General features: G+C 33.9%; 1 protein-coding gene across 1 annotated transcript; it reads left to right on the top strand.

Moving 5' to 3' along the window:
• The first annotated feature begins 520 nt into the window (after positions 1–520).
• On the top strand, positions 521–20,514 carry LOC134246668 (large ribosomal subunit protein uL5-like). Its single transcript, XM_062729039.1, has 3 exons — positions 521–755; positions 17,409–17,503; positions 20,483–20,514. The coding sequence occupies exons 1-3, from the start codon at positions 536–538 to the stop codon at positions 20,510–20,512; spliced, it is 345 nt and encodes a 114-aa protein (XP_062585023.1). The 5' UTR covers positions 521–535; the 3' UTR covers positions 20,513–20,514.
• Positions 20,515–25,796: the final 5,282 nt, after the last annotated feature.

Here is a 25,796-nt window from a genome sequence, read left to right as displayed (position 1 = left end):
TAAATACAAATTTTCAACAATTATTATATGAAGACCACCTTTAACCAAAATTATCTAAATGTTATGAAGTGCAGTCATATCCAAATAAAATTATTCAGAAGTTGTTTTTCTGGTTAAGGGTGGTCTTTTGCTACAGTTTGTCATTGTTTAGGGGTATACCTCAGTACTTACTATATTCTTCATATAAACCGAACGATTTTTATATCTATCATATGAGGGAACTATTAATATTTAAATATTATTTTTGTGTGATTTGCTTGAAGGCATGTATAAACTAACATTGTATGACAAAATTCTGGTTAAACAATGTATTTAAAAAATCACTACTAGATTAGGATCATTAGGTGAAAGTGACTATCAAATTCACTCTCTTTTCTCTTTCTTTGTTTTAAGTACAAACCAGTAGAGCTGCAGTCTCGTCAGAGACTTCTGGTTTATGAGATAAAAAGGGAAAGAAAAATGCCCTCCAGCATTATTTTGGGAAAACTGGCCTGATATCCAAGTTCTGATATATTCCTTGCACTCTATACTGTTTATGATAACTGAACAAAATACACATTACTATTACATTATTTTAGCTGATTTTATAAAATTGTTTATTTTGCAGGTTAGAGAATATGAGTTGAAAAAAGTGAACTTTTCAGAGACAGGAAACTTTGGGTTTGGTATCCAGGAACACATTGACTTGGGAATTAAATATGATCCCTCCATTGGAATTTATGGCATGGACTTCTATGTTGTACTAAATCGACCAGGTCAGTTAATATTAGTGTCCCAGAATCAGTCAAAAATATTATCAGTTAAAAAATATTAAACTTGGAAAACATTGTTATTAGCTCACCTGAGCATCAAGTGAGTTTTTCTGATCACATTATGTCCAACTTTTCAATTTTCAACTCCTTCTCAAGGCAGGGTCTAGTTTATTCAAATTAACTTCTTCAAAGGGGAGATTATAAATTATGAATTAAAATAATAAAATCATCTTGTCTGTCTGTGAACTTTTCAATTTTCAACTCCTTCTCAAGAAATGCAGGGTCTAGTTTATTCAAATGAAGGGCCATAACTTCTTCAAAGGGGAGATTATAAATTATGAATTAGTGAAAAAATAATAAAATCTTTTTAAAATCTTTTTCAATTCCTAAGAACTACTTACCAGTAATTTCGGGAATATAGGTCGATACTTTTTTTCTGTAAACAGAACCGCTGGGGTCGACCAATATTCAGAATTCGACCTATTTAAGGCTCAAGTTTACGAAAAATGCCCCCAAATCAATATAATTTACGCCAATTTCAAAGCAAATCTGTGCCACTTTCGTAACTTTTTTGATTATTTTCGCAAAAAAATTAATGCTCCAGTAAACAATAAAATATTTATTCTATAGCTTTCTTAGAAAATAAGTTCCATTAATTATCTGTTGATGACAAAGGAAAACAACGTTGCTATATCTATTAAATAATTCCTTAACGTATTATCCATTAACATCATGCGATATCCATCTTGTGAAGTTAGGAAGTCGCGATCGTGTATTTGTAATTTTGAAAATATGGGCTAAAAGTAAAACCGCAACCGTATCAAAATTTAAAATACGGAAAATTTTCACGATCACAACTGTTGTGTTTTTACCATTTATTAGTAGCGATAAATTGAAATAGTATATCAAATATTTTTTATTGTCTTATGTTTATTTAAATGTTAAACGAGTGAAATAATCAATTCAATTCCTAAATTTAATTAAAAAAAAAAAGTCATTACTGTTTTTTTTTTTAAATATTAATTAATTATTTACCGGTATACACAGATTGGCTTCTAACAGAATTTTAATTGTCTGACAGATAAAGGGATTTACCGTACACTGTGTACGCAAAGGTGTTTAACACCTGTGTTCACTGTTGGTTTAAATGCCTGCGGGGCATGATTAAGAAACCCACGTGCCATTATAGGGTATTAGTGTTACACATCATTGAACAAACAATGTCGTGAAATTCATGTTGAAAGTCAAATTGTGAATGTACTCTCAATTAAAATTTATAAATTAAACTTATAGAGTGTTAATATGATTTCAATTCTTTACTGTTGCTTGATATATACATTCAATGGTCATTTGCGTGTTTTAGCAAATCCCTGGAGAAGAAAAATAAAAATGGCGGACATCGAAGTAATTGTCGTCCACCGGTAAATAATGTTTGAGTAAAATTTATTAGGAATGTGTCCAAGTTGTTCTGATATCGGAATTACTATTCTTTGGTCTCGGGTATCTCCCGATTTATAGCTGTAAAATAATAACGTATTTACGTGTTATTTATGCCTCTGATTTAACAACAGTGTGAAACTACGGAGGCATTGAACAGGCAAGTTGGAGAAAAATAAGTAGTTACACAATTCAAAGAAGTTTTAACTACATTTTTTTACAAAACAGTATTTAATTGCTGTACTCATTAAAATACCTGTTTATTTTCTTGATACGTTCATGTCACGGAATAACCCCGATAATTTTAGGGGTTTACCTGTTCTGATACGTTGTATCTGCGTTAAAATCTTAAGAAAACGGGAAACAAAGCCTCGTCCTATATAGTAAGTTCGACCTATCTTAGGATTTTTCAAAATTTAAGGCTGAAAATGAGCCTTTCGACCTATATACCCCATCGACCTATATTCCCGAAATTACGGTACTTAGAATACATCAAACTTTAATAGAATCATCCTCAGGTAGTTAAGATATAAGTTTATTCAAATGATGACCCCCAGGGGTAGGGTGGGGCCATAATGGGTGATAATTGTTTTACATAGGAATGCAAAGAAAAAAATCTTCTTCTCAAGAACACTTAAGCCTTAATTTGTTATATTTATTTGGGAGCATCCTCATGTAGTGTAGAATCGAGTTTGTTCAAATAATGAGCCCCCTGGGGCTAGGTGGGCAATCAAAGTCTTACAAAAGAATATATAGGAAAAATCTTCTCAATAACAATTATATTGTAATTGGTCATATTCGTATATTTACATTAACTGTGCTTTTCTACTAAGCAAACTGTGAAATAGATTTGAAACCATTTTCATGTATACCCACGCGTAGAAATATACATGGAGAAAAGTGCACTAGCGTCACAATGAGGCTACAGGGACTTTAGTAAAAATGCAACCATATAAGGCAGCGAGAAATTCAAATGTTGAGTATATTTTTAGGTCACCTGAGTAAACTCATGTGACCTATTGCTATCTGTTTTCATCTGTCGCCGTCCGTTGTGCATCGTCCGTCGTGCGTCGTGTGTTAACATTTGAACATTTTCAGCTTCTTCTCTGCAACCACTGAACCAATTTCAATCAAATTTGGCACAAAGCATTTATGGGTGAAGGGGAACAAAAATTGTGAATTTAATGATCCCTGCCCCCCGGGGCCTGAGGGGTGGGGCCAAAACCACTAAAATTAATGCAATCTTTGAAAATCTTCTTCTTTACTCCTGGACATCAAGCAGTCAAACTATTTGCATGATTGTAATCAGCATTGAGTCCTCTACCAAAATTGTGAATTTTATGGCCCCAGGATCAGGGGTTCTGGTGTTAGGGTGGGGCTCTATTGATTATAAATAGTGAAAATACATGAATTCTTTGAAAATCTTCTTCTCTGCTCCTAGGTACAGTGGCTGGAACGTTATTGTTGACAACTTACACGAACGATTCCGCACGATTAACGCACGATTAAACCTGTTACGATCTTTCACGTTCACGATTCTACACGTTACACGATCTTACACGATTATTAACGCAAACGCGCGATTCTTCACTCAAAATAGTTCAAAATATTTAGGAATCAATATTTTCAAAACGAAATACGGCTTAATACTTATTTAAGATTTCAAAGCATTATCAATATTATTATGTTCCCCAAACGAAGTTGGGGAACATATTGTTTTTACTCTGTTTCTTCTTCTTATTATGTTCCCCAAACGAAGTTTGGGAACATATTGTTTTTACTTTTTCTGAATTTTTTCTTTGTTCTCCGGTACTTTTTTGTCCGCGAGTGTTCTCGTAAACTACTCATCCGATCTAGGTGAAACCTTTTTAGGATCACTAGGTATGTTATGTAGATGTGCGGAACGAAGGTCATTTTGCGCGCACGTGCGTGCGTGTGCGCACACGTGTAACACGTGAAATGACCAATATAATAGATATAGCCGTAACTTTTTAAATTTTGGATGAAATGCTTTGAAACTCATAATATAAGGATATATTAGTAGTATAGACATGATGACATAGTCAAAATAGCAAGATCTCACGCGCATGCACGTGCGCTTCGCTCCGATTGGCTGAAACTAAAAGTCTAATATCTTTTTTGTTTTCTGACAAAATCCTTTGAAATTTTGAAGATAGTCATACGTTATGAAGATCTACAGCATGATATATAAGAATAATTATGAACGCACGCACATGCACGTGTGCTGCAATCTGATTGGCTAAAACGTTAAATGCCTACAACTTTCTTGGTTCTCAATAATACAGGGTGAAATTTCGAATATGAATAAATATAATGAATGCCTACATTATACCACTAACAAAAGTAAATGCAAGGACGTGCATGCACATGCGCCCGCACACAATGCATTAAACGACAGTATACTTGAGTTTTTGATGTTCATGCAGAATTAAGAACTTCTAAATGTCAAGACATGTAACATACTGAAGTATGCAGATCTTTTGACCCTTGACCTTGAAACTGAGGTCAAGGTCACTGGTTACCTGAATAAAATGTTCATATTAGCTATTTATCAAAATTACCTTGACCTGTGAACTTGAAATCGACCTTAACCTTTGTCCTTGACCCAAGGGTAAAAAGAAACATGAAGTATATGTACATGTATCTAGAAACACCTTTCAGAGTTTATTTCGGTTGGCAGGATAGAAGTTAAAGAGGTGGTTGTTTTGTAATGACCTTGACCTTTCATCCAAATGTCACAATCAATCTTAAGTTCTTGGAGTAAGATACAAGATTCAACTCCAACGTTGAATAGGTTAAGAATAAAAATACCCCCCCCCTCCCCCCGCAACAACCAAACAAATCAAATTAATGGCAACGTAAAGAATCGCTGTTAAACTGAAATAACACCTCGGACCCACATAAAATTTCAGGAAAACTGCAGAAAAGAGCTCGAGGAAAGTGTATTAAAATATTTGATTTGAGTTTCCAAAGTATATAGAAATTATTAATTTATACGGAAAAAATTACAAATCCTGTCGTGTTTAAAATTAAAGTGCAGATGTACAAAGTTGGTATATAAGCCTTTTCTAGCCTATTTATTCAGATGTCGTTAATAGCATTCAATTCTACTGATTTGAAATAATATTTTAATACAAAGCATCCTTTGTTTATTTTACCTTTTAAATTTATTTGAATTTTTTTAGAATTACGCAATCCCCAGAAATAGCGATTTTCGGTATATTAAAAATCTATAATACATGTACGCTCCTTCCTAAAATAATCAGGTATTTGCATTCATGAAAAAAATATTAATAAGAAGGTGTTAAACAATATTGGTCACATTAGCTGACACGAATGTCTTTTTAAACATCTCTTGTAAACCCCAGAAAGTAGCCCCCTATGCATTGGAAAAAATGAATAGTTCCGGTCAAAAACCTTTATATATTTATTTACAAAGTATATAAAATTTACTAGGCACAGGTACCAGAGTTGTCAAAATGGCCTGAGAGGAAATATAAAAAAAATTCTGAACAGAAAGGAAAATCCCTTTTCCATGTATGGAACTACTATTGAATAAGTTCATTTTGATTGGTTAGCTATCGGCGTGATACCCTTAGTCGACTTTAACCCTGCCTTGTCGTCGGAATAAAACCAACTTTGAGCCCGAGTTTAAAATAAGTAGAGAAATAAAATGTGAATCGATGTATTAAATAAATGACATATGCTTGAAAAATGGTAACTTTATATATGTATTTTTTTCTTTGATTCGCGGGATAGAAAGATATGTTAATCGCTTAACAAACATGCCATAATCATCTTGCATATGCATGTACATGTACGTGCGCGCGCAAGCAAAACGTTAAACAATATATAGTTGATATCATTGTAACTTTTATATTCTTAAATGAAATCCTTGGATACTTAGCATATTTATAAAAGGTCTTAGAGGAATAAGGCACGAAAAGGGACATGGGGAGCGTTTGGGGAACATCTGTAACGGTCCCCGTTACAATTAGCACTAGTTAAGTCTTCCGTTCACAACGGAAGACTTATAGTGTTTGTATTGTTTCTTTTTATTATTATTATTATTATTCCTCCCAAATTTTGTGAGCGCGATTACTCAGAGATGGCTGGATAGATTTTCACAATTTTTCTCATGTAAGTAGGTTGATATATGAAGTTTATATAAAATTCCGTATTTTGAAAAATTCACTTCCGGTCCGAAGTTATGGCCGATTTTCGAATTTTAAAATGGACTTTTGTCCGGCAGTTTTCTCGGAAACGGTTTGAAGTAAAGATATGGAATTTACAGGAGTATTAGATCATGATATTCTATTTGTTTTGAAGGTATTTTCGTGTGTTTCCAGTACTTCCTGTCCGAACCGGAAATGAATTTGTTTTTGGTCAATTTTTGATTTTTTTGTTTTTAGATATTTTTTCAAGATATTCTTATGTAAAACAGTCATTTTTCTACAAATACTAAATATTTAATTTGTTTTTTAATCAGATTCCGCATTTTGTATATTTTCGGTACCGAAATTTTCTCCATTTACGTAGTATGTATAAGGTGGGCAAAGAAAGATAACTGTGACCTGTGAATGAGAATAGAACTTTCGAGATAAAGGCGGAAATAGTATTGATGACGTTAGAGACATATAAACGCTCTCCAGATCAACATATTTACACATTCAATATTCTCTCTTTTGCATATTACTTAATTCACTATATGCATATTAGTTTAATTTTGGCTGTGTAGCGTTAGTCTGTATATTGAAAGTTTTTAGCTCACCTGAGCCGAAGGCTCAAGTGAGCTTTTCTGATCACATTTTGTCCGTCGTCCGTCCGTCTGTCCGTCCGTCCGTCCGTCCGTCTGTCCGTCTGTCTGTCTGTCTGTCCGTCTGTAAACTTTTCACATTTTCGACTTCTTCTCAAGAACCACTGGGCCAATTTTGACCAAACTTGGTACAAAGCATCCTTGGGTGAAGGGGAATTTAAATTGTTAAAATTAAGGGACATATCCCCTCGCAAGGGGAGATAATCAAGAAAAGGCAAAAATAGGGTTGGGTCATTAAAAAATCTTCTTCTCAAGAACCACTGGGCCAGTAAAGCTGAATCTTATGTGGAAGCATCTTGGGGTAGTGTAGATTCTAAATTGTTCAAATCATGACCCCCGGGGGAAGGGCGGGGCCACAATGGGGAATCAAAGTTTTAGATAGAAATATATAGGAAAAATCTTTGAAAATCTTCTTCTCAAGAACCACTGGGCCAGAAAAGCTGAAACTTATGTGGAAGCATCCTGGTATAGTGTAGATTCTAAATTTTTCACATCATGACCCCTGGGGGAAGGGCGAGGCCACAATGGGGAATCAAAGTTTTAGATAGAAATATATAGGAAAAATCTTTGAAAATCTTCTTCTCAAGAACCACTGGGCCAGAAAAGCTGAAACTTATGTGGAAGCATCCTGGTATAATGTAGATTCTAATTTGTTCAAATCATGACCCCCGGGGGAAGGGCGGGGCCACAATGGGGAATCAAAGTTTTATATAGAAATATATAGGAAAAATCTTTGAAAATCTTCTTCTCAAGAACCACTGGGCCAGAAAAGCTGAAACTTATGTGGCAGCATCCTGGTATAGTGTAAATTCTAAATTGTTCAAATCATGACCCCCGGGGGAAGGGCGAGGCCACAATGGGGAATCAAAGTTTTAGATAGAAATATATAGGAAAAATCTTTGAAAATCTTCTTCTCAAGAACCACTGGGCCAGAAAAGCTGAAACTTATGTGGAAGCATCCTGGTATAGTGTAGATTCTAAATTGTTCAAATAATAACCCCCGGGGGAAGGGCGGGGCCACAATGGGGAATCAAAGTTTTACATAGAAATATATAGGAAAAATCTTTGAAAATCTTCTTCTCAAGAACCAGTGGGCCAGAAAAAGTGAAGCTTATGTGGAAGCATTCTGGGGTAGTGTAAATTCTAAATTGTAGGAATCATGACCCCCAGGGGAAGGGCGGGGCCATTATAGGGAATCAAAGTTTCACATAGAAATATATAGGAAAAATCTTTGAAAATCTTCTTCTCAGGAACCACTGGGCCAAAAAAGCTGAAACATATGTGCCCATGAAAGGATCATGGGGTAGTGTAGATTTCAAAATGTCTAAATTATGATCAGTGGGGTAGGGTGTGGATGCATTCAGGGTTCGACACTAACGGTGGACCGGTGGCCCGAGTCCACCAAAAAATTAGAAGATCCACCAAATGTTCTGGACTAGGTGGACCGTCGGTCCACTGAAAATTTAAACACCGTATTGAAAAAACAGTGAAATTCCAGGGTTTTTTTCTTTAAATAGAAATCTGTAACTCAAATTTTTAATTTCTCCACACTTGTATTTTATAAGAAATTTTATATGTACTAAATAATGTTTTAGGTAATTAGGGGGACCTAGCAACTCGATATATTTTACATGTAAAATTGATAACTCCAATATTAACAATAATATTGAGACGCAAGAATACTCAACACGGACCTTGAATAATTCAATTCAAAGCATGAAAAATCCGTGCCAAGTTAGCCAGTCTCTCCTCTGTTTGTTAAATTAAGCCGGGTAACTGGAAATCGCTTCGCACCTGAACGCACACTGTTGGGGATAATTTGAATTGATTGACAGTTGCATTTATGCAGTGCCATTGTTGTTTTTTATAGATGTAATTTACATTTTATGAACTATTACCTGCAATTTCATTTTTTCTTGATATACATTATATCAATACTTATTTAAATAAATATAATAAATTTAGAAAATAATTAAATAATACACATACATGTGCCTATGTCAGTTTTGCATCGTTGTAAAAAAAATGATCTAGCCTTAGATACATGAAAAAAATCACTTGTTTAATATTTTAACAGATTAATTAATAATAGGAATTTTAAATTTTATCTACCTTCGGAAATGAAATAAATGCAGGTTTTCACTATTGTAACTTAATGATAATTATTAAAATATTTTTTTGGTTTGTAGATTAATATGTTTTTTTTTTTAAGTTTTACAATATTTCTGAAAAAACATTTAATCTGACTAATTGATTTGATTCTATTGACTGGTCAGATTAATGCTTGATTAGTCTGACTGGAATCGGTATATATTATAGTTAGTTTTAATTAATGCCTTGTGTAATGATTCATTCATTAATTCAAACATTTATGAAGGTCCACTAGATTTGAGAAGGTCCACCAATAATTTTTGACAAGTGGACCTGCGGTCCACCAAGGTAAAAAAGTTAGTGTCGAACCCTGTGCATTATGTATAACAAGGGGGAAATCTGGTAAAGAACAGAATGGTCAACGCTTCTCAGGTGAGCGATGTGGCCCATGGGCCTCTTGTTGATCTTTAAAAAAATATCCGTTCTGTGTCAACTAAGCACTTTGAAGAAAATAATATTGTACGCAGTATACATTACAGCGATGTATATACAAATTATTCTACAAAAATACTAAACATATTATTTATTCAATCGGATTCTGCATTTTGGAGATTTAAGGTTCCGTCAATAAATTCATTTTCTCTATTTACGTAGTGACAATGAGCAAAGATAGATAACTCTGACTTGTAAGTGGGAATAGAACTTTCGAGATAAAGGCAGAGGTAGAATCCACGACGTCGCAGACGTCTATATCCACACTTTTCACATAAAAAAATATTTAGACTTTGAGTTTCCATATCCACTTCTGCATGAAAGATTACGTTGGTTACTGCTTTCAGTATATGCATAGTTTAAAGTTGTCAGCGTATTGTAAATCTGTAATGTCTGTTATGATTATATTTAAAAAAATATTCTTAATTCATTCTCTAATTTGAATGCAAAATTATCCCGGAATCCGAGTTTTATTTTCGATTCTAAAATATTATATGTACTCAAAAGGGAACTGAGAGATAGAAGAGTAATGTAATACCGTTGTAAAGCCTTTAGAAATAAATTGATATCTGCAACTTAAAAGAAAGAAAATCAATCAATAGATTGGATTTGGTTTTAACACGTATATTTCATTGATTAAAAGTCTTATTGTGTTATTTATTATACATGATCTATACTTTTATATACCCGAGAAAATATTAAAGATGAGAAAAAGCGATTCTTGGATTTTTGTGAAATACTAGTACTCAAAGGGTTAACATTATGTGAAAGTTACGCGTTTCTGTGTGAAATAATGCTACGCTAAAAACATGATACAAAAACATCTGCAAAGGTCTGTTGATATGTTAGATAAAGTATACGAATGAACACAATTTTATGCAATGCTATATAATTATATGTATGTACATGCAACCTTTAGTATTTTCCTTTTAATTCATAAAACATAAAATTACCGAGTATGTAATTCTTTTGAAGCCCCCCCCCCCCCTCCTCCCCTCTTGATTTTATTCGGAGACATTATTGCAACTATAGGCCTTTGAATTATAAATTCGTTATACAATTAAATCTGGAACATTTGATTATAGTTACCATTAACATGTATACAGAATTCATATTCTATAATAGTAGATTTTTAATTATGCAAGATACTGAAATTTACATGTCTGAGAGAGAGAGAGAGAGAGAGAGAGAGAGAGAGAGAGAGAGAGAGAGTCCCTTTTAATCCTGATTATCCTATCCATTTACATAGACAAAAAATCAGTTCTATATCAGTTGTACCCATTCTTTATTAAATATTTTCTGATTTCATAGTCCGTCATAGTCACTCTCTGTATATTTTTTCTGCTTAAGAAGTATTACACTAAGTGCACATGTATTGGCCTGTCAATCAAAATCACCGGACGCTGTATGCATTGCAATAAAGTTGTTCGAAATGATTTTTATTATTAAGTATGATCTTTAAGAAAATCTGATGCAACAAATTTGAGAAATGAAAAATAAAATAAAAACATGGCTAGAGCATCATATATCTGTATTATGGACTTCAGTTGTGGGACGTGGAGACCGGTCCGTCAGATGAGATCGTTTAAATCGAGGTCCCGTGTGTCAGATGGTACTGACTCAAAAAGATTCCTCACTGCTCAATGGCGATTAGAGCCAAATTATAGAACAACATTTTGCAGTCTCCACTGGCGAGTGGAGGCTTCTCCATGTGAAAAATTCTCGAGAGGGACATTAAACAACATATAATCAATTAATCGCTGAATAATTCCTGTAGTTGAATTCGAATAATCTTTCTGCTGACAAATCTCGATAGTATTACTGTAAAAATCAACGACTTTACGTTAAATGTGGTACTACCTTATCCATGACATTTTTATAACACCATCATAATTGTGCCAGAACATAAACACAGTGAAGTTTATAAGAGTACGGTGTTCGTTCGTCCGTTGGTTTGTCTATGATACACATGTAGCTCTTATGAGTGCCAAAATGAATAAGAACAAGATTGGTCATGAAAATCAAAGTACCTTAAGTATTGAAAGACCTTTTTGCTGTTTTTTTTTCTTTCAGAGCACATATGATATCTATGTTTTTAGCAGAGGAAAAAAGCAAATTCTTTACAGATTTAGAAGAACGGAAGACTTATTTGTTGCCACGGCAACAAGATTCTAGTTATTATTATTTTTCTTCTTCTTCTTCTTCCTGGGTACTTTTTTGTCCGGGAATGATCTTGTAAACTGTTCGTCCGATGTAGGTAAAATATTTTTAGGGTTAGTAGACATGTTATGTAGATTTGCGGAATGAAGGTCATTTTGCCCGCACGTGCTTGCAAGAGCGTGCACGTGCAACACGTAAAATGACCAATATAATCGATATAGCGGCAACTTTTTTATTTTTTGATGAATTGCTTTGAAACTCATAATGTGAGGATATATTAGTAGTATAGACATGATGACATGGTCAAAATAGCAAGATCTCACGCGCTTGCACGTGCGCTTCGCTCTGATTGGCTGACACTAAAGTCTCAATATCTTTCTTGTTTCTTGTCATAATCCTTTGAAATTTTGAACATAGTCCTACATTATAAAGATCTACAGCCTGATATATAAGAATTTTCAAGAAAGCATGCGCATGCACGTGTGCTGCAATCTGATTGGCTGAAACTTTATATAGCTATAACTCCCTTGGTTTTCAACCAAACAGGATGGAATTTGTAACATAGATAGATATAATGGACTTCTACAAGAAGGTATGGTCACCATGCACATACATACACATGCGTGTACGTGCGCTGCAATCTGATTGGCTGAAACTTTAAACAGCTATAAGTCCCTTGGTTTTCAACCAAACGGGGTGGGATTTAGAACACAGATAGATGTAATGGACTTTTACAAGAAGGTATGGTTACCATGCTCATGTATGCACGTGCGTGCACGTGAAATGAGTAAAATCAAAAATACACTTGAATGAGCATATTTTTTAATACTTTTGGATTAAATACTTTAATATTTAGCATATTTAAATATATAGATTGTATAGGCAAGATGATATGGTCATAACGCACATGCATTCACATGCGCACGCGTTCGATGCTAAAATTTGAATGAACTTGGTACACTTCTGGGTAAACGTTGGTAAAGTCTCAAATGCATCGAGTTTGTCTTATTTAATGAAGTTTACAGGGAATATGGCACCAAAAGGGAGTTGGGGAGCGTTTGGGGAACATCTGTAACGGTCCCCGTTACAATCAGCACTAGTTTCATAGACTTTGAAGAAAAAAACGGAAAATGTTATTTCTGTAACTAAATATATGCAAGACTTAATATGTTAGATTAAAAATAATTATTTCTAAGGTAATTCTCCGATAAAAAAAAAAACAGATTTTGTTCGTTCTATTAGACGATGTACATGTATGTGGGTCGTATAATTTGATTGAATTGGATATCATGATATGCAGAAAGGGGGATACAATTGAACAAAAATGGCAGCATGGAATGACTTAAATTATAATTATCCTTATGTTTCCAATGATTCAATGTCTGATAAACTTGCCAATTATTCAACTTTTTTATTTGCAGAAAATTAAAATTAATTAATTACAAATAGGCTCAAGAGATAAACACAGATAATCAAAACTCCCGAAAATCATGCCGTGTCCATGTATATTTGTCGACTAACTAGTTATATAAGCATTGAGAAATGTTTATTTCTTTGTAAAAAAAAATATATATATATAAATTTTCAATGAATTGATTTCAAGATTATCTTGACCACAATAAGAAGTAAATAATAATTAAAATCAGATTTTTCAAAAAGGCGTTAAAGATCTAAGTACGGTTTATCACAGTATTTATCGCGCTATTTGACGAGAACTTAATATTGTACGACTTACTATATTGCTTGTTTATGGGCGATAATTAGTTCGTTCTGCATTCTATTATGTAAATTGCGCTTTTTCATTTTATTTGGATTTTAATCAATAAATTAAGAAAAACAAAAAAAAGGAAAATGCTTATTTTACAAATAACATTACGATAAAAACTTACAAAACGAAATTTACACGATTCTAAACGCACGATCTCGTACGATTAAAAACGCACACGATTGAGTCTGATACACGAACGATCTTGCACGTTACACGAACGATCACTCACGATACACGAACGATTCTACACGATTGGTTTGTCAACAATAACGTTCCAGCCACTGTATTAAATAAACTAACTAAGTACATAGTTATGATGAGCAAGAGTGCCTCTACCAAAATTGTGAATTTTATGGCCCCAGGGTCAGGGGTTCTGATGTTAGGGTGGGGCTCTATTGATTATAAATAGTGAAAATACATGAATTCTTTGAAAATCTTCTTCTCTGCTCCTAGGTATTAAATAAACTAACTAAGTACATAGTTATGATGAACAAGAGTGCCTCTACCAAAATTGTGAATTTTATGGCCCCAGGGTCAATGGTTCTAGTGTTGGGGTGGGGCTCTATTGATTATATAGTGAAAATACATGAATTCTTTGAAAATCTTCTTCTCTGCTCCTAGGTATTAAATAAACTAACTAAGTACATAGTTATGATGAGCAAGAGTGCCTCAACCAAAATTGTGAATTTTATGGTGCCAGGGTCAAGGAATCTGGTGATTGGGGGAGGGGGGAGGGCTCTATTGATTATAAATAGTGAAAATACATGAATTCTTTGAAAATCTTCTCCTCTGCTCCTAGGAATTAAATAAACTAACTAAGTACGTAGTTATGATGAGCAATAATGCCTCTTCTAAAATTATGAATTTTATGACCCCAGGGTCTGGGGTTCTGATGTTAGGGTGGGGCTCTTGATTATATAGTGAAAATACATTAAGTCTTTGAAAATTTTCTTTTCTGACTCTGGGTATAAAGCAGATGAACTACCTATATAGTGATGATGAGCAAGGGCCCTAATCTTGCAGAATTGTGAATTTCAAGGCCCCAGGGTCAGGGGTGGGGTGGGGGTGGGGGGGTCCTACTTATATACTGAAAATGAATTAATTGTTTGAAATCTGCTCCTTTGTATTTATAAAACATTTATTTATTTTTGGATAGGCAATTTTAAGGGTGCCTTTTAAAAATTTGTGCAATGTGTGGACCTAAGGTCAGGGGTTTATGTCACAGTGTTAGGGGCACTACTGATTATTGCTGAATATTACTGATTTGTTGGAGTGCATTTATGTTCCCCTACCCTGCGTATGGGTATTCAGTAACCAAGCTAAGCAACTGCTAAGTGTATTGTTATGATGATCAGTGGTGCCTCTTTCAAAATTGTGAATGCCATATAGCATCTGGCTTAAAACATGAATCAAATTCAATACACTGCAGGGATCGACACTAACTTTAAAACCATAGTTGTCAGCAGGGCTAGTAATTTCTAATTTTTACTAGCCCTGTTCATCTATTAGTTGTCCAGCAGCCAAAGGCTGCTGGCCGAGTCGCGAAGCGACGAGGGGTGTATGTGCGGGAGGGGGTTTCCCCCTCCTGCTGGTGGGGGTACAGGGGGCCTCCCCCGGAAAATTTTGAAAATAGAGATGCGAAATCCAGCATTCTGGCTGAATTTTGGGTGTAAATTATATGTCTCTCTATGATTGTACCTAAGACATTTTTACTGTTCGAAAAATTCTATATTTATATCATTTAGGGTATTTTGAATCACCTTTAAAGTTTACATTTTTGACTTAAAAAATTATAATTATGCTGATAAAACATATTTGAAAATAAATTTAACAATTATCAGGTATATTGTATGTAAATTATAATAATTTTTCGTGCTCTTAGTGAGTAATTGGTAAAATTTACTGTAGCCCTGCAGGGCAAGTTTAAAGACATGTTTGGTAGCCCGACTTCAATATTCAGTTGTCCCGGGCCAGCGGGCTAGCGTTAGTGTCGAACCCTGCACTGTAACTGGAAAGTTGTTGCATAATGCTCAGGTGACCTATAAGGCCCGTGGGCCTCTTGTTGATGGTTTCAAACATGTTTTAAAAATGTAAATAGAAGGAATGTTTTAAGTTTTGTGTGAGTTATTGGTGTGAAAAATCACACAGACTTGTCACATAGGCATATTTCATGAAGCGTGCTAATGCTTCATGAAAAATATGCCTACGTGCAAGTCTGTGTGATTTAACACACCAATAATTCACACTAAACTTAAAAACATTCCTAATATTTACATTTTAAATGAAGGCATACCTAGGTAAAGTAGAATCAAGTTTGCTCAAATCATGACCGGTGCCCCCAGGGGTAGGATGGGGGACAATGAGCAATCAAACTTTTAAATTTCAAAGCATGGAAATATCAATAATAAACTTTCTCAACAACATTAAAGCCTTGATTTGATATACTTATAAGGGTGCATGCTCAGGTAGTGCAGTTTCAAGTTTGTTTAAATCTTGACCTTTGTGGGTAGGGTGAGGCCACAATGGACGATTGAAATTTTACATAGGAATATGTAGGAAAATTGTTTAAAAATCTTCTTCTCAAGAACAGAAAAGCCATGATCAGTCATATTTTTATGCAAGCATCCTCAGGTAGTGTAGATTCAAGTTAAATCATGACCCCCGGGGGTAGGATGGAGCCCCAATGTACGATCAAAGTTTTATATAGGAATATAGATAAAATCTTCTCCCCTAGAACAGCAAAGCCATGATTGGTCATGTTTATATGGATCATTCTCAGGTAGTTTGGAATTTTGTTCAAATCATGACCCCCAGGGGTAGGGTGAGGCCACAATGAACTATAAATTTTTACATAGAATATACAGGGAAAAACTTCAAAAATCTTCTCAAGAACTACAAAGCCATGATTGGTCATATTTATATGGTAGTGTAGATTCAAATTTGTTCAAATCATGACCCCTGGGGGTATAGTGGGGCCACAATGGACAATAAAAATTTTATAGAGGAATATGTAGGAAAAATCTGCTCATGAACAACAAGCCATGATTGTGTAGATTCAAATTTGTTTAAATCATGAATAATTGGGGGTAGGGTAGGGCCAAAATTAAAGTTGAAACTTGTAGGGAAAAAAGCCATGTAAGGGATTAATAGTTTTTGCCCTTTCTGTCTGTCCATCTGTTTGTTCCTCTGTCTTTCTTTTTGTCAGCAGAAACTTTAACCTTGCTCAAAACTTTTGAGTGGGTGGCACTATGGCTTTCGTATTTCACAGGTATATTCCTTGTGACAAGACCTTCATTGGGTACCACCAAATTTGACCTCTTGACCTTAGAGCTGGGCCCACTTTTACAAAAAATTATCTCTTTTATCTTGGTCATAACTTTTGAACTGTTCGTGCACATGATACTTCACAAGTGTATTCATTGTGACAAGACCTTTCAGTGGGAATAAATATCTTTGACCTTACTGTTTGACCCTTTTTAAAAAATTTAACCTTGGCCATAACTTTTGAACAGTTAGAAGAAGGGCTTTCAAATTTCACAGGTGTATTCCTTGTAACGAGATCTTCCTTTAGGTACTAGCAATTTTGACCTTGAATTTTGGAGTTTGACATGTATGAATTTGAGAAAATTCAACCCTGGCCTTAAGCTGCCATACAGGGGCAGCAGTGTTTCACAAACACATCTTGTTTTATCTTAAAATATGATGTCTTTGAAGCTCTCCAGGCTTTTGAAGTTTTTGGTTGGAAAGGGGATTTAAAATACAATTTTGACATCATTCAGATTTGATAATTGGTAATTGTTTGCAAAATTTAATTTGCATATAGATCAACGTGGTAGCAATGAATAATGATGTAAAATATACTGTTTTACAGGTTTCAACATTGCATACAGACGACAGAGAAAAAGTAAGATAGGTCCACAGCACAAGATTTCAAAAGAGGAAGCCATGAAATGGTTTCAGCAGAAGGTATAAAATATTTAGGAGAAATTTGCAAACAGAAAAAAATACAAATGTTAGGAGATTTGGAATGAAAAATAATTTTGAAGTTCAATAAAGAGAGTTTTTAGCTCGACTGGTCAGAGACCAGAAGAGCTTGTGCGATAGTAATGATCTGTCGTCTGTCTGTCTGTAAACAATTTTCAAAATGCTACTCCTCCTATAGTTTTGGTCTGATTTCAATATAACTTAGCACACAAGTAGACTACACTAGGATACATAATTCTAATAATTGGTTTTTGATTTCAATGAACGGTGTTGCTGTGCTTACTAAAAATAGAAATTTTTTGTGAAATAGTTTTAAAATGCTACCCCTCTTACAGTTTTGGTTTGATTTCAGCATAATTTGGCACACAAGTAGATTTAACTAGGATACATAATTCTGTAGTTGGTTTCTAGATTTCGATGAATAGTGTTGCCATGGTTACTAAAATAGACATTTATGTGAATTTTCAAATGCTACTCCTCCTACAGATTTGTTCTGATTTCAATATAACTTGGCATACAAGTAGACTACACTAAGATACATCATTCTGTTTATCAGTTTTCAATTTCGATGAACGTGTTGCCTTGGTTACATAAAATAGAAATTTCTGTAAAATACTTTCAAAATGCCACTCCAAATACAGTTGTAGTCTGATTATAATATAATTTGGCATGCAAGTAGACTACACTGAGATACATAATTATTAGTTTTGTGTTTTTGATGAACGATGTTGCCATGGTAACTAAAATTGAAAATGCTGTAAAATTTTATTAAAAGCTACTCCTACAGTTGTAGTCCTTTTGCAGTCTTGCTACAAAAAGAGACTTAATCAAGGATCATTATTCTATTTATTGGTTTTGTAAAGTTTTATGTCCCAACTGCTACTTTTCTCTTCCTTTATTATAAGTTCAAACAAGTAGAGCTACAGTCGACATTACCATTATGCACAATGAGAAGTAAAGAAAAATATCAATCATTACATTTGGAGATAACAAACTTAGAAAATCAATGAAAGGCTTCCTCCTACCTCTACTCATTGAAATAAAGATTTAGGAAAACAAATTGTTATATGTATTTAGCCTTATGTCATTAATCAGAACGGAAATCAGAACGGAAATCCACAAGCTTTTTGAAGAGAATAAAACCAAGCCCAGTCCTATAGGTCAGATCCCTATCTATAACTAGAGGTACTGTGAGCAATGAGCTCACTAAATGATACCCCCTGCCTCCCATAATGTCGATGTTTTGCTATTGTTTTACAGTAATGTGTAAAGAGGAATAACTTGTCTTATCAAATGATATCCAGAAGCTTCTATAGGTGATGTCACAGGATATAAATGTAGAATATAATGGCAATGTCCACGTTTTGCTATGGGAAACCTAAAATGCCTGTCGAATAAAAAGTAAAATAGGAGGTGCACAATGGAAATATGTAATTAAGATTCTGTGAAAGTCTCATTAAATTTCACTCAGTAGTATAAGAGGAGTTGCGGATAAGAGATGGGTACCCCAAAGCGTAACAGACGGACGGACGGACGGACAGACGGACGAAATTAACGATTACTATATACCCTCCCGCTTTTCAAGCGGGGGGTATAATGAAGTGATCCTTTTCTCATTTTGCAGTATTAGGCAGGACACAACATCTGGATTAGACTAATTCTTATTCTCTTACATATATATTTTGGCATGATCGATAATGAGAATAGATAATAATAGAAGTCAGTATTAAAGTTTAATTAATAAGAAATAAAATGCATATAAATGGCTTCAATGTCTTACTACATGAATTACAACAGATCAAATACATAACTGAGTTCGTTAATTGTTAAATGATACAAATAATCTAAGCTAAAATATACTAAATGTCATATTCATGTAATCAATGTACAATAAAAATGATCATTTTACTTAAAATAATTTAATGTGAGGGTATACAATTTTGGCTAGTGTTAGTTCAGAAAAAAGATCAGACCTGAAAATTCAAATCCGCATTTTCTGTTAATTGTTTTCAAGGTTATCACTAAAACAAAAAAGAGGAGGTTTATAAGTTGTGTCAACAATGATAGAAACAAGTTGCTCTCCTGGACTGCATTACATGGACCATATGCACTCATTTCTAAATGAAATTCTATTAAAAACAATTTCTAAGTTTATTGAATATTCAGGTAGATTCGTTTACATTTTCTACAATGATCTGCCTACTTTGACTGATAATATTTTTAAAATTGTTAAATTTTATTTCTGATTGACCTATAGTTTTGTCATTTTAAAAAATCAGACTATGTTGATAATGTAACCCACCCAAAATGGCTGTGACTTGACATCTGTTCTGGATTTGTATTGAAGAAATTTATCATTAGAAAAATAGATCTAATGACACTTGTGTAGCACAGCTCTGTACTATGCTATTTTTTCGGAGACCCCCCTCCCCCACATGGAAAACTGTTGCTACAGGCTTGTATCAAGGATGTCTTGGATTGCTGTATATCAAATTATATTACAAGCCTTCATGCACAAAACTAATACCGGTGAAGACTTGTCCTTTTAAAACCTAGAACTAGTCCTTGAATGAAGTTTATAATTCAAGTTCTTAAGTTACATGTATCTATATATTGCAAGTTCTTCCTTAAAAAGCTTGCGCCATAGAATCAATGTTTAGTTTATACATAAAATATAATTATGTATAATAAAGAAATTGGCATCTGCCAATGAATATATAAATATGATATGCAGATTTTAAAGAAAGATTTGCCAATGAATGGCATATTCTAATTCGAAAAGAGCGAATTATTCTACGGGCATGTTGTCTAAAGAGTGAACTCTCTAGCATTCTCGCGCATGCCTAGCCTGACTTTTCCCAATGGCATCTGGTTGAACCTCGTTTATATATTTACTGCGTGGAACCTGACAAAACATGACATTTTTTGGGGGGTATTAATTTTAATTTTTTTCTTTTTCAGTATGATGGTATCATTCTTCCTGGAAAGTAAAAGACTGTGTACCTAAGAAAAAAAAATAAATAAATCCAGGTCATAGGATGGGTTGTTTTATTTTTTTTTTTTAAATGTGTGTCAAAAAAAGCATGGTAAAATGTGGTGGAGAAATGATTCTGTGATCAAGACCATATATTTTATGTGTAATATTATGTCTATATTTATCAAATACTTTGCTTCAGAAAATTGTATTCACAGTATAGTCTGGTCTGATTTTTAGAAAAAAATACTTCTGATGGCAAATAATTCTTATTTGGTCCAGCATAGTTTTTTAGCCTAATTCGAGTATGCTGAATCCGAAAAAATATGCTGGCCTTCATGAAAATGGCGTTAAAGAGGTCAAAATGGCGATTCAAAATGGTGGACATCCAATTTTTCTAATTTTCTCTCAATATCGTTAAAAAAGAAGAAATAATGTGTGAATATCTTACTGAGTGTAATACAAGTATAAAAATGATAATAGAATGCTAACATTATTAGTTTTACTCAGAAAATTTAGCCGTTTTTACACTTAATTCGAATTTTCTCTGATTTATTTGTCTATTGTCTCTTTATTCTTCTTTGTTCAGGATTTTACATTTGCAAATATCCATACACTGCAAATTTGTATTTTTTCCTCTACATCTCACTATTCTACAATTGAATAATGGTGCAGCTGTAAGTTAAAAGTCAAAATGGCGATTCAAAATGGCGGATATTCCTTTTTTTCAAATTATTTCTTAATGTCGTTTACATAGGAGAAATGATTTGTGAATATCTTACTGAGCGAGTACAATTAACTAATGTAAAATTCCAGTAGAACACTAATATGAACACTTTAAAACGGAAAATTTAATCTTTTAAGTTTAAATGTGTTAATTAGCTCAAAACTCAAAATGACGTCATATTCACTCGAATTTCGTAAAATACTCAAACTGCTTGATTTTGAAAATAAATTACACTTTGTTTTTTTATATATAATTATAGTATATTGATTATTCCATTAAATATGAACAAAAAAAAAAATATCAGAAAAGATTCTTTTTTTCTGGAAATAGTTAAAACAAACTCGACTTAAGAGTTTCCAAATTTTCCCCCTCGTATTTGACCGTGTTCCAAAGCCTTTGAGCCCCCGTCCACCTAAAATCACCCCTGAATCCAGTCTTTATCAACTCGCATTTCTACCTCAACATCCCTCAGCACACCATCAAATATATTTGAGGAAATTCTTTTCCGATTTCATCGAATGCTTTTCAGCACTTATAAGAACTTAGTATTATCCCCTAACATCTATTTCAGCTTTATTTTATATGTTTCACTCTGTCTTCGGAATTTTGGTATTTTCAACACTCAAGTAAAAAGGTGCCCTGTGTCAAGGATTACAACCCACTTGGCACGTAAAAGATCTTTTCTCTGGAGTTCGAAAACGAGTAAGCTCACAGGGGGTCACTAGAGAACCAAAATCCTCCAAAAACCGATTATTCAAACTGATAGTCCGCCGAAACATGGCTGAAAAATAGCCGACTCGGCGTTAAACAATATACAGTCAATCAACACTCAAGGAACAATACATTTATGTTCAAATGTTAAAAGTCTATTTTGTTTTCCAAAACCTTACGCAAAATGAAGAAGAGGTACTGTGAGCAATTAGCTCACTAAATGATACCCTCGTCACCCATATGAATACACAGTGTCCATGTTTTGCTATGTGAAACCCAAAATATGTGTTGGATCAAAAATTAAAAGAGGAGGTGCACAATGGCAATATGTAACAAAGATTCTGTGAAAGTTTATCAAATTTCATTCAGTAGTATGAGACGAGTTGAGGATAAGAGACGGGTACCCCAAAGCGTAAAAGACGGACGGACGGATATACCGACTACTCTATACCCTCCCGCTTTTCAATTGGAAGGGGGGGGGGGTAAAAAAATATCTGATATTCAAGACATGTAGCTGTTTATTTCGTGACCGCGTATAGATTTGTTTTCTTTTAGGGTAGAAAGGTCATTCTATTAGCAAAAAAATTCTCAAACTTCATCATGTGGAATCACATTGTGTGCATATTTTGGTGAGAAAAGTTGTAAAATTATGCAATTTAATAGCGCCTGCAGATTCCTCGTGATTCCTATCACTTACAAGCTTTCGTGCCAATAGGCCTAAGCCATTCTTGACTTCGATCTAGTCAACACTTCTCTTGACAACAAAATTTTCTTGAACACTCCAAGAACTTTACAAGGCAACTTGATCCACACTTCTTCGTTAGGATAGTGTAAAGTTGTATCAAGAATCGAGGGAGGATTGAACACAAACATTTTCTTCTTTCAGATTTTGTAAATTTCAAGTAAATTTCAAAATTTTTAAATTTATATACACTGTTCAATACAAAATTGGTGGAGGAGGACCGTTCACACCATGAAATATTTGAGAATGCAGTTGAATTTTTGACTGAGAATAACAAAATGCAAATGTAGGGACAGAGAATCAGAGCTGGACAATCAAAAAAATTTATGGTTTACGTATATTATACTGATAATTCTTAATAGTTTATGTTTGGATATTATAATATATTCAGATTTATATGATGTAACAATTACTAGCCCTCTAATTGCTTGTGGTTCATCATTTAAAAAATCATACTAAGTTATGTTGCACTAGATCTTCCACATGAACATAAACATTTTTTTCTACACTGTACTAAAATTAGATCAAGGATTTCCAACAACTTATATGATTTAGCAACCCTCGAACTACAATGTTCACTCGCCTTAATGCTCGGTGAATACTGCTTCTGGGGTAGCTTAATTTTCAAATTGTCCTCAAAACAGCAATTATTGTATGATATTATTAACTTTTTATATGAAGAAGCATGAAACATGTATGACGGATAATAGGAGAAATGTCTTCGGAATTGTCGTCAAAAATTTATCTTAATAATAGAAGTAATTAAACAAATCCGTTTTATAAAAATCCTGAGTCATTAATGAAAATATCCATTAACTTTCATTACATATTTGAACATTATTTCATGAATAAAGAAAAACCTGTTATTTATTTTCTGCAAAACAAATCAGAATTAAGCAGTTTAGGTATTTTACGAAATCAAGTGTATAAAACGTCATTCGAATTGCCATTTTGAGCTAAATAACACATTTTAAATTTAAACGACTAAATTTTTCGATTTGAAGTTATCATACTAGTGTTCTATTGGAATTTTACGTAGTTGTACATCGCTCAATAAGACATTCACAAATCCTTTCTCCTATGTAAACGACATTAAGAAATAATTTGAAAAAAAGGAATATCCGCCATTTTGAATTGCCATTTTGACTTTTAACTTACAGCTGCACCATTATTCAATTGTAGAATAGTGAGATGTAGAGGAAAAAATACAAATTTGCAGTGTATGGATATTTGCAAATGTAAAATCCTGAACAAAGAAGAATAAAGAGACAATAGACAAATAAATCAGAGAAAATTCGAATTAAGTGTAAAAACGGCTAAATTTTCTGAGTAAAACTAATAATGTTAGCATTCTATTATCATTTTTATACTTGTATTACACTCAGTAAGATATTCACACATTATTTCTCCTTTTTTAACGATATTGAGAGAAAATTAGAAAAATTGGATGTCCGCCATTTTGAATCGCCATTTTGACCTCTTTAACGCCATTTTCATGAAGGCCAGCATATTTTTTCGGATTCAGCATTCTCGAATTAGGCTAAAAAACTATGCTGGACCAAATAATAATTATTTGCCGTTAGAAGTATTTTCCAGCCTTCTTTTTAAAAATCAGGACCAGACTAGTAAATTGCATTCTGCTGCAATGATACTAAAAATAGCAATTTTCTTCTTATAAAAAAATGGGAAAAAATTATATGAATCTACCCTTTAATATTTTTCTGAAAATCTTGTCAAAGATTAATGTTGAATTTAAAAAAAAAAACAACTCATTTGCCTTGAAATAAAATAAGAAAAAACTCTTCTGCAACTGAAGACTATAACAGTTATTAATTTTTAGCTCACCTGAGCCGAAGGCTCAAGTGAGCTTTTCTGATCAAAATTTGTCCGTTGTCTTTTGTCATTGTCGTCGTCGTAAACTTTTTTCACATTTTCATCTTCTTCTCAAGAACCACTTGCTACAAAGTATCCTTGGGTAGAGGGGATTCAAGTTTGTTCAATTGAAGGGCCACACCCTTTGGCAAGGGGAGATAATTATGAATTAGTGAAAAATTAATAGAATTTAAGAAAAGAAAGATGAAACTCATGTAGAATCATCTTCAGGTAGTGTAGATTTAAGTTCAAATCATGACCCCCGGGGGGTAGGGTGGGGCCACAATGGCCGATCAAAGTTTTACACAGAAGTATATAGGAAAAATCTTTAAAAATCTTCTTCTCAAGAACCAGTGGGCCAGGAAAGATGAAACTCATGTGGAATCATCCTCAGGTAGTGTTGATTAAAGTTTGTTCAAATCATGACCCCAGGGGGTAGGATGGGGCCACAATGGTCGATCAAAGTTTTACATAGGAATATGTAGGAAAAATCTTCTTCTCAAGAACCACTGGACCAGGAAAGATGAAACTCATGTAGAATCATCCTCAGGTAGTGTAGATTCAAGTTTATTCAAATCATGACCCCTGGGGGTATGGCGGGGCCACAATGGTCGATCAAAGTTTTACATGGGAATATATAGGGAAATCTTTTTAAATCTTCTTCTTAAGTACATCAAAGCCATGATTAGTGATATTTATTTGGAATTATCCTCCCTAGTGTAGATTTTAGTTTGTTCAAATCATACACCCCCCCTCCCAGGGATAGGGTGGGGCAACAATGGTCGATCAAAGTTTTACATAGAAAAGTTAGTAAAATAAAATAAAGATAAAATCCCAAGAACAGAAAAGCTATGTTTAGTCATATTGACATGTATGCATCCTCATGTATTGATGATTGAAGATTGATCAAATCATGGCCTTTTGGGTAGGGAGGGTAGGACATCTGTATGGTCACCCCCCCCCCCCCCCCTCAGTAAATTTTTCAGTTCTGACTTGATCTGTGCCTTTTCCTAGCCAATGTGCTCAGGTGAGCGATGTGGCCCCTGGGCCTCTTGTTTTTAATTGATCTGCAAGTTTCTTTTGGAAACATGAAAAATGTAATCAGCCTATTTCAATTTAAGCAGTCAGATTGTTCATTTTATTGTGAAAAGTCATTCCATTGGGTATTTTCAGTTTTGTCCTTGATCTTCAAGTTTGTCCTCATACCAAACTATTTTATTGAACATGACTTTTAAAAGATTATGGAAAA

The sequence above is a fragment of the Saccostrea cucullata genome, unplaced genomic scaffold, assembly GCF_032062105.1.
Source record: "Saccostrea cucullata isolate Sc308-1 unplaced genomic scaffold, CSIRO_AGI_Scuc_v1 ctg2104, whole genome shotgun sequence".
Taxonomy (NCBI): Eukaryota; Metazoa; Mollusca; class Bivalvia; order Ostreida; family Ostreidae; genus Saccostrea; species Saccostrea cuccullata.
Note: the sequence above shows the minus strand (reverse complement) of the source record. Positions and strands in the feature narration are given on the sequence as shown.

Excerpts from the sequence above, each read along its gene's own strand:
- LOC134246668 (XM_062729039.1), top strand. The coding sequence starts at position 536 with ATGATAACTGAACAAAATACACATTACTATTACATTATTTTAGCTGAT. Across the intron at positions 756-17,408 it reads TGTTGTACTAAATCGACCAG|GTTTCAACATTGCATACAGA; the intron begins GTCAGTTAATAT and ends ACTGTTTTACAG. Across the intron at positions 17,504-20,482 it reads TGAAATGGTTTCAGCAGAAG|TATGATGGTATCATTCTTCC; the intron begins GTATAAAATATT and ends TTTCTTTTTCAG.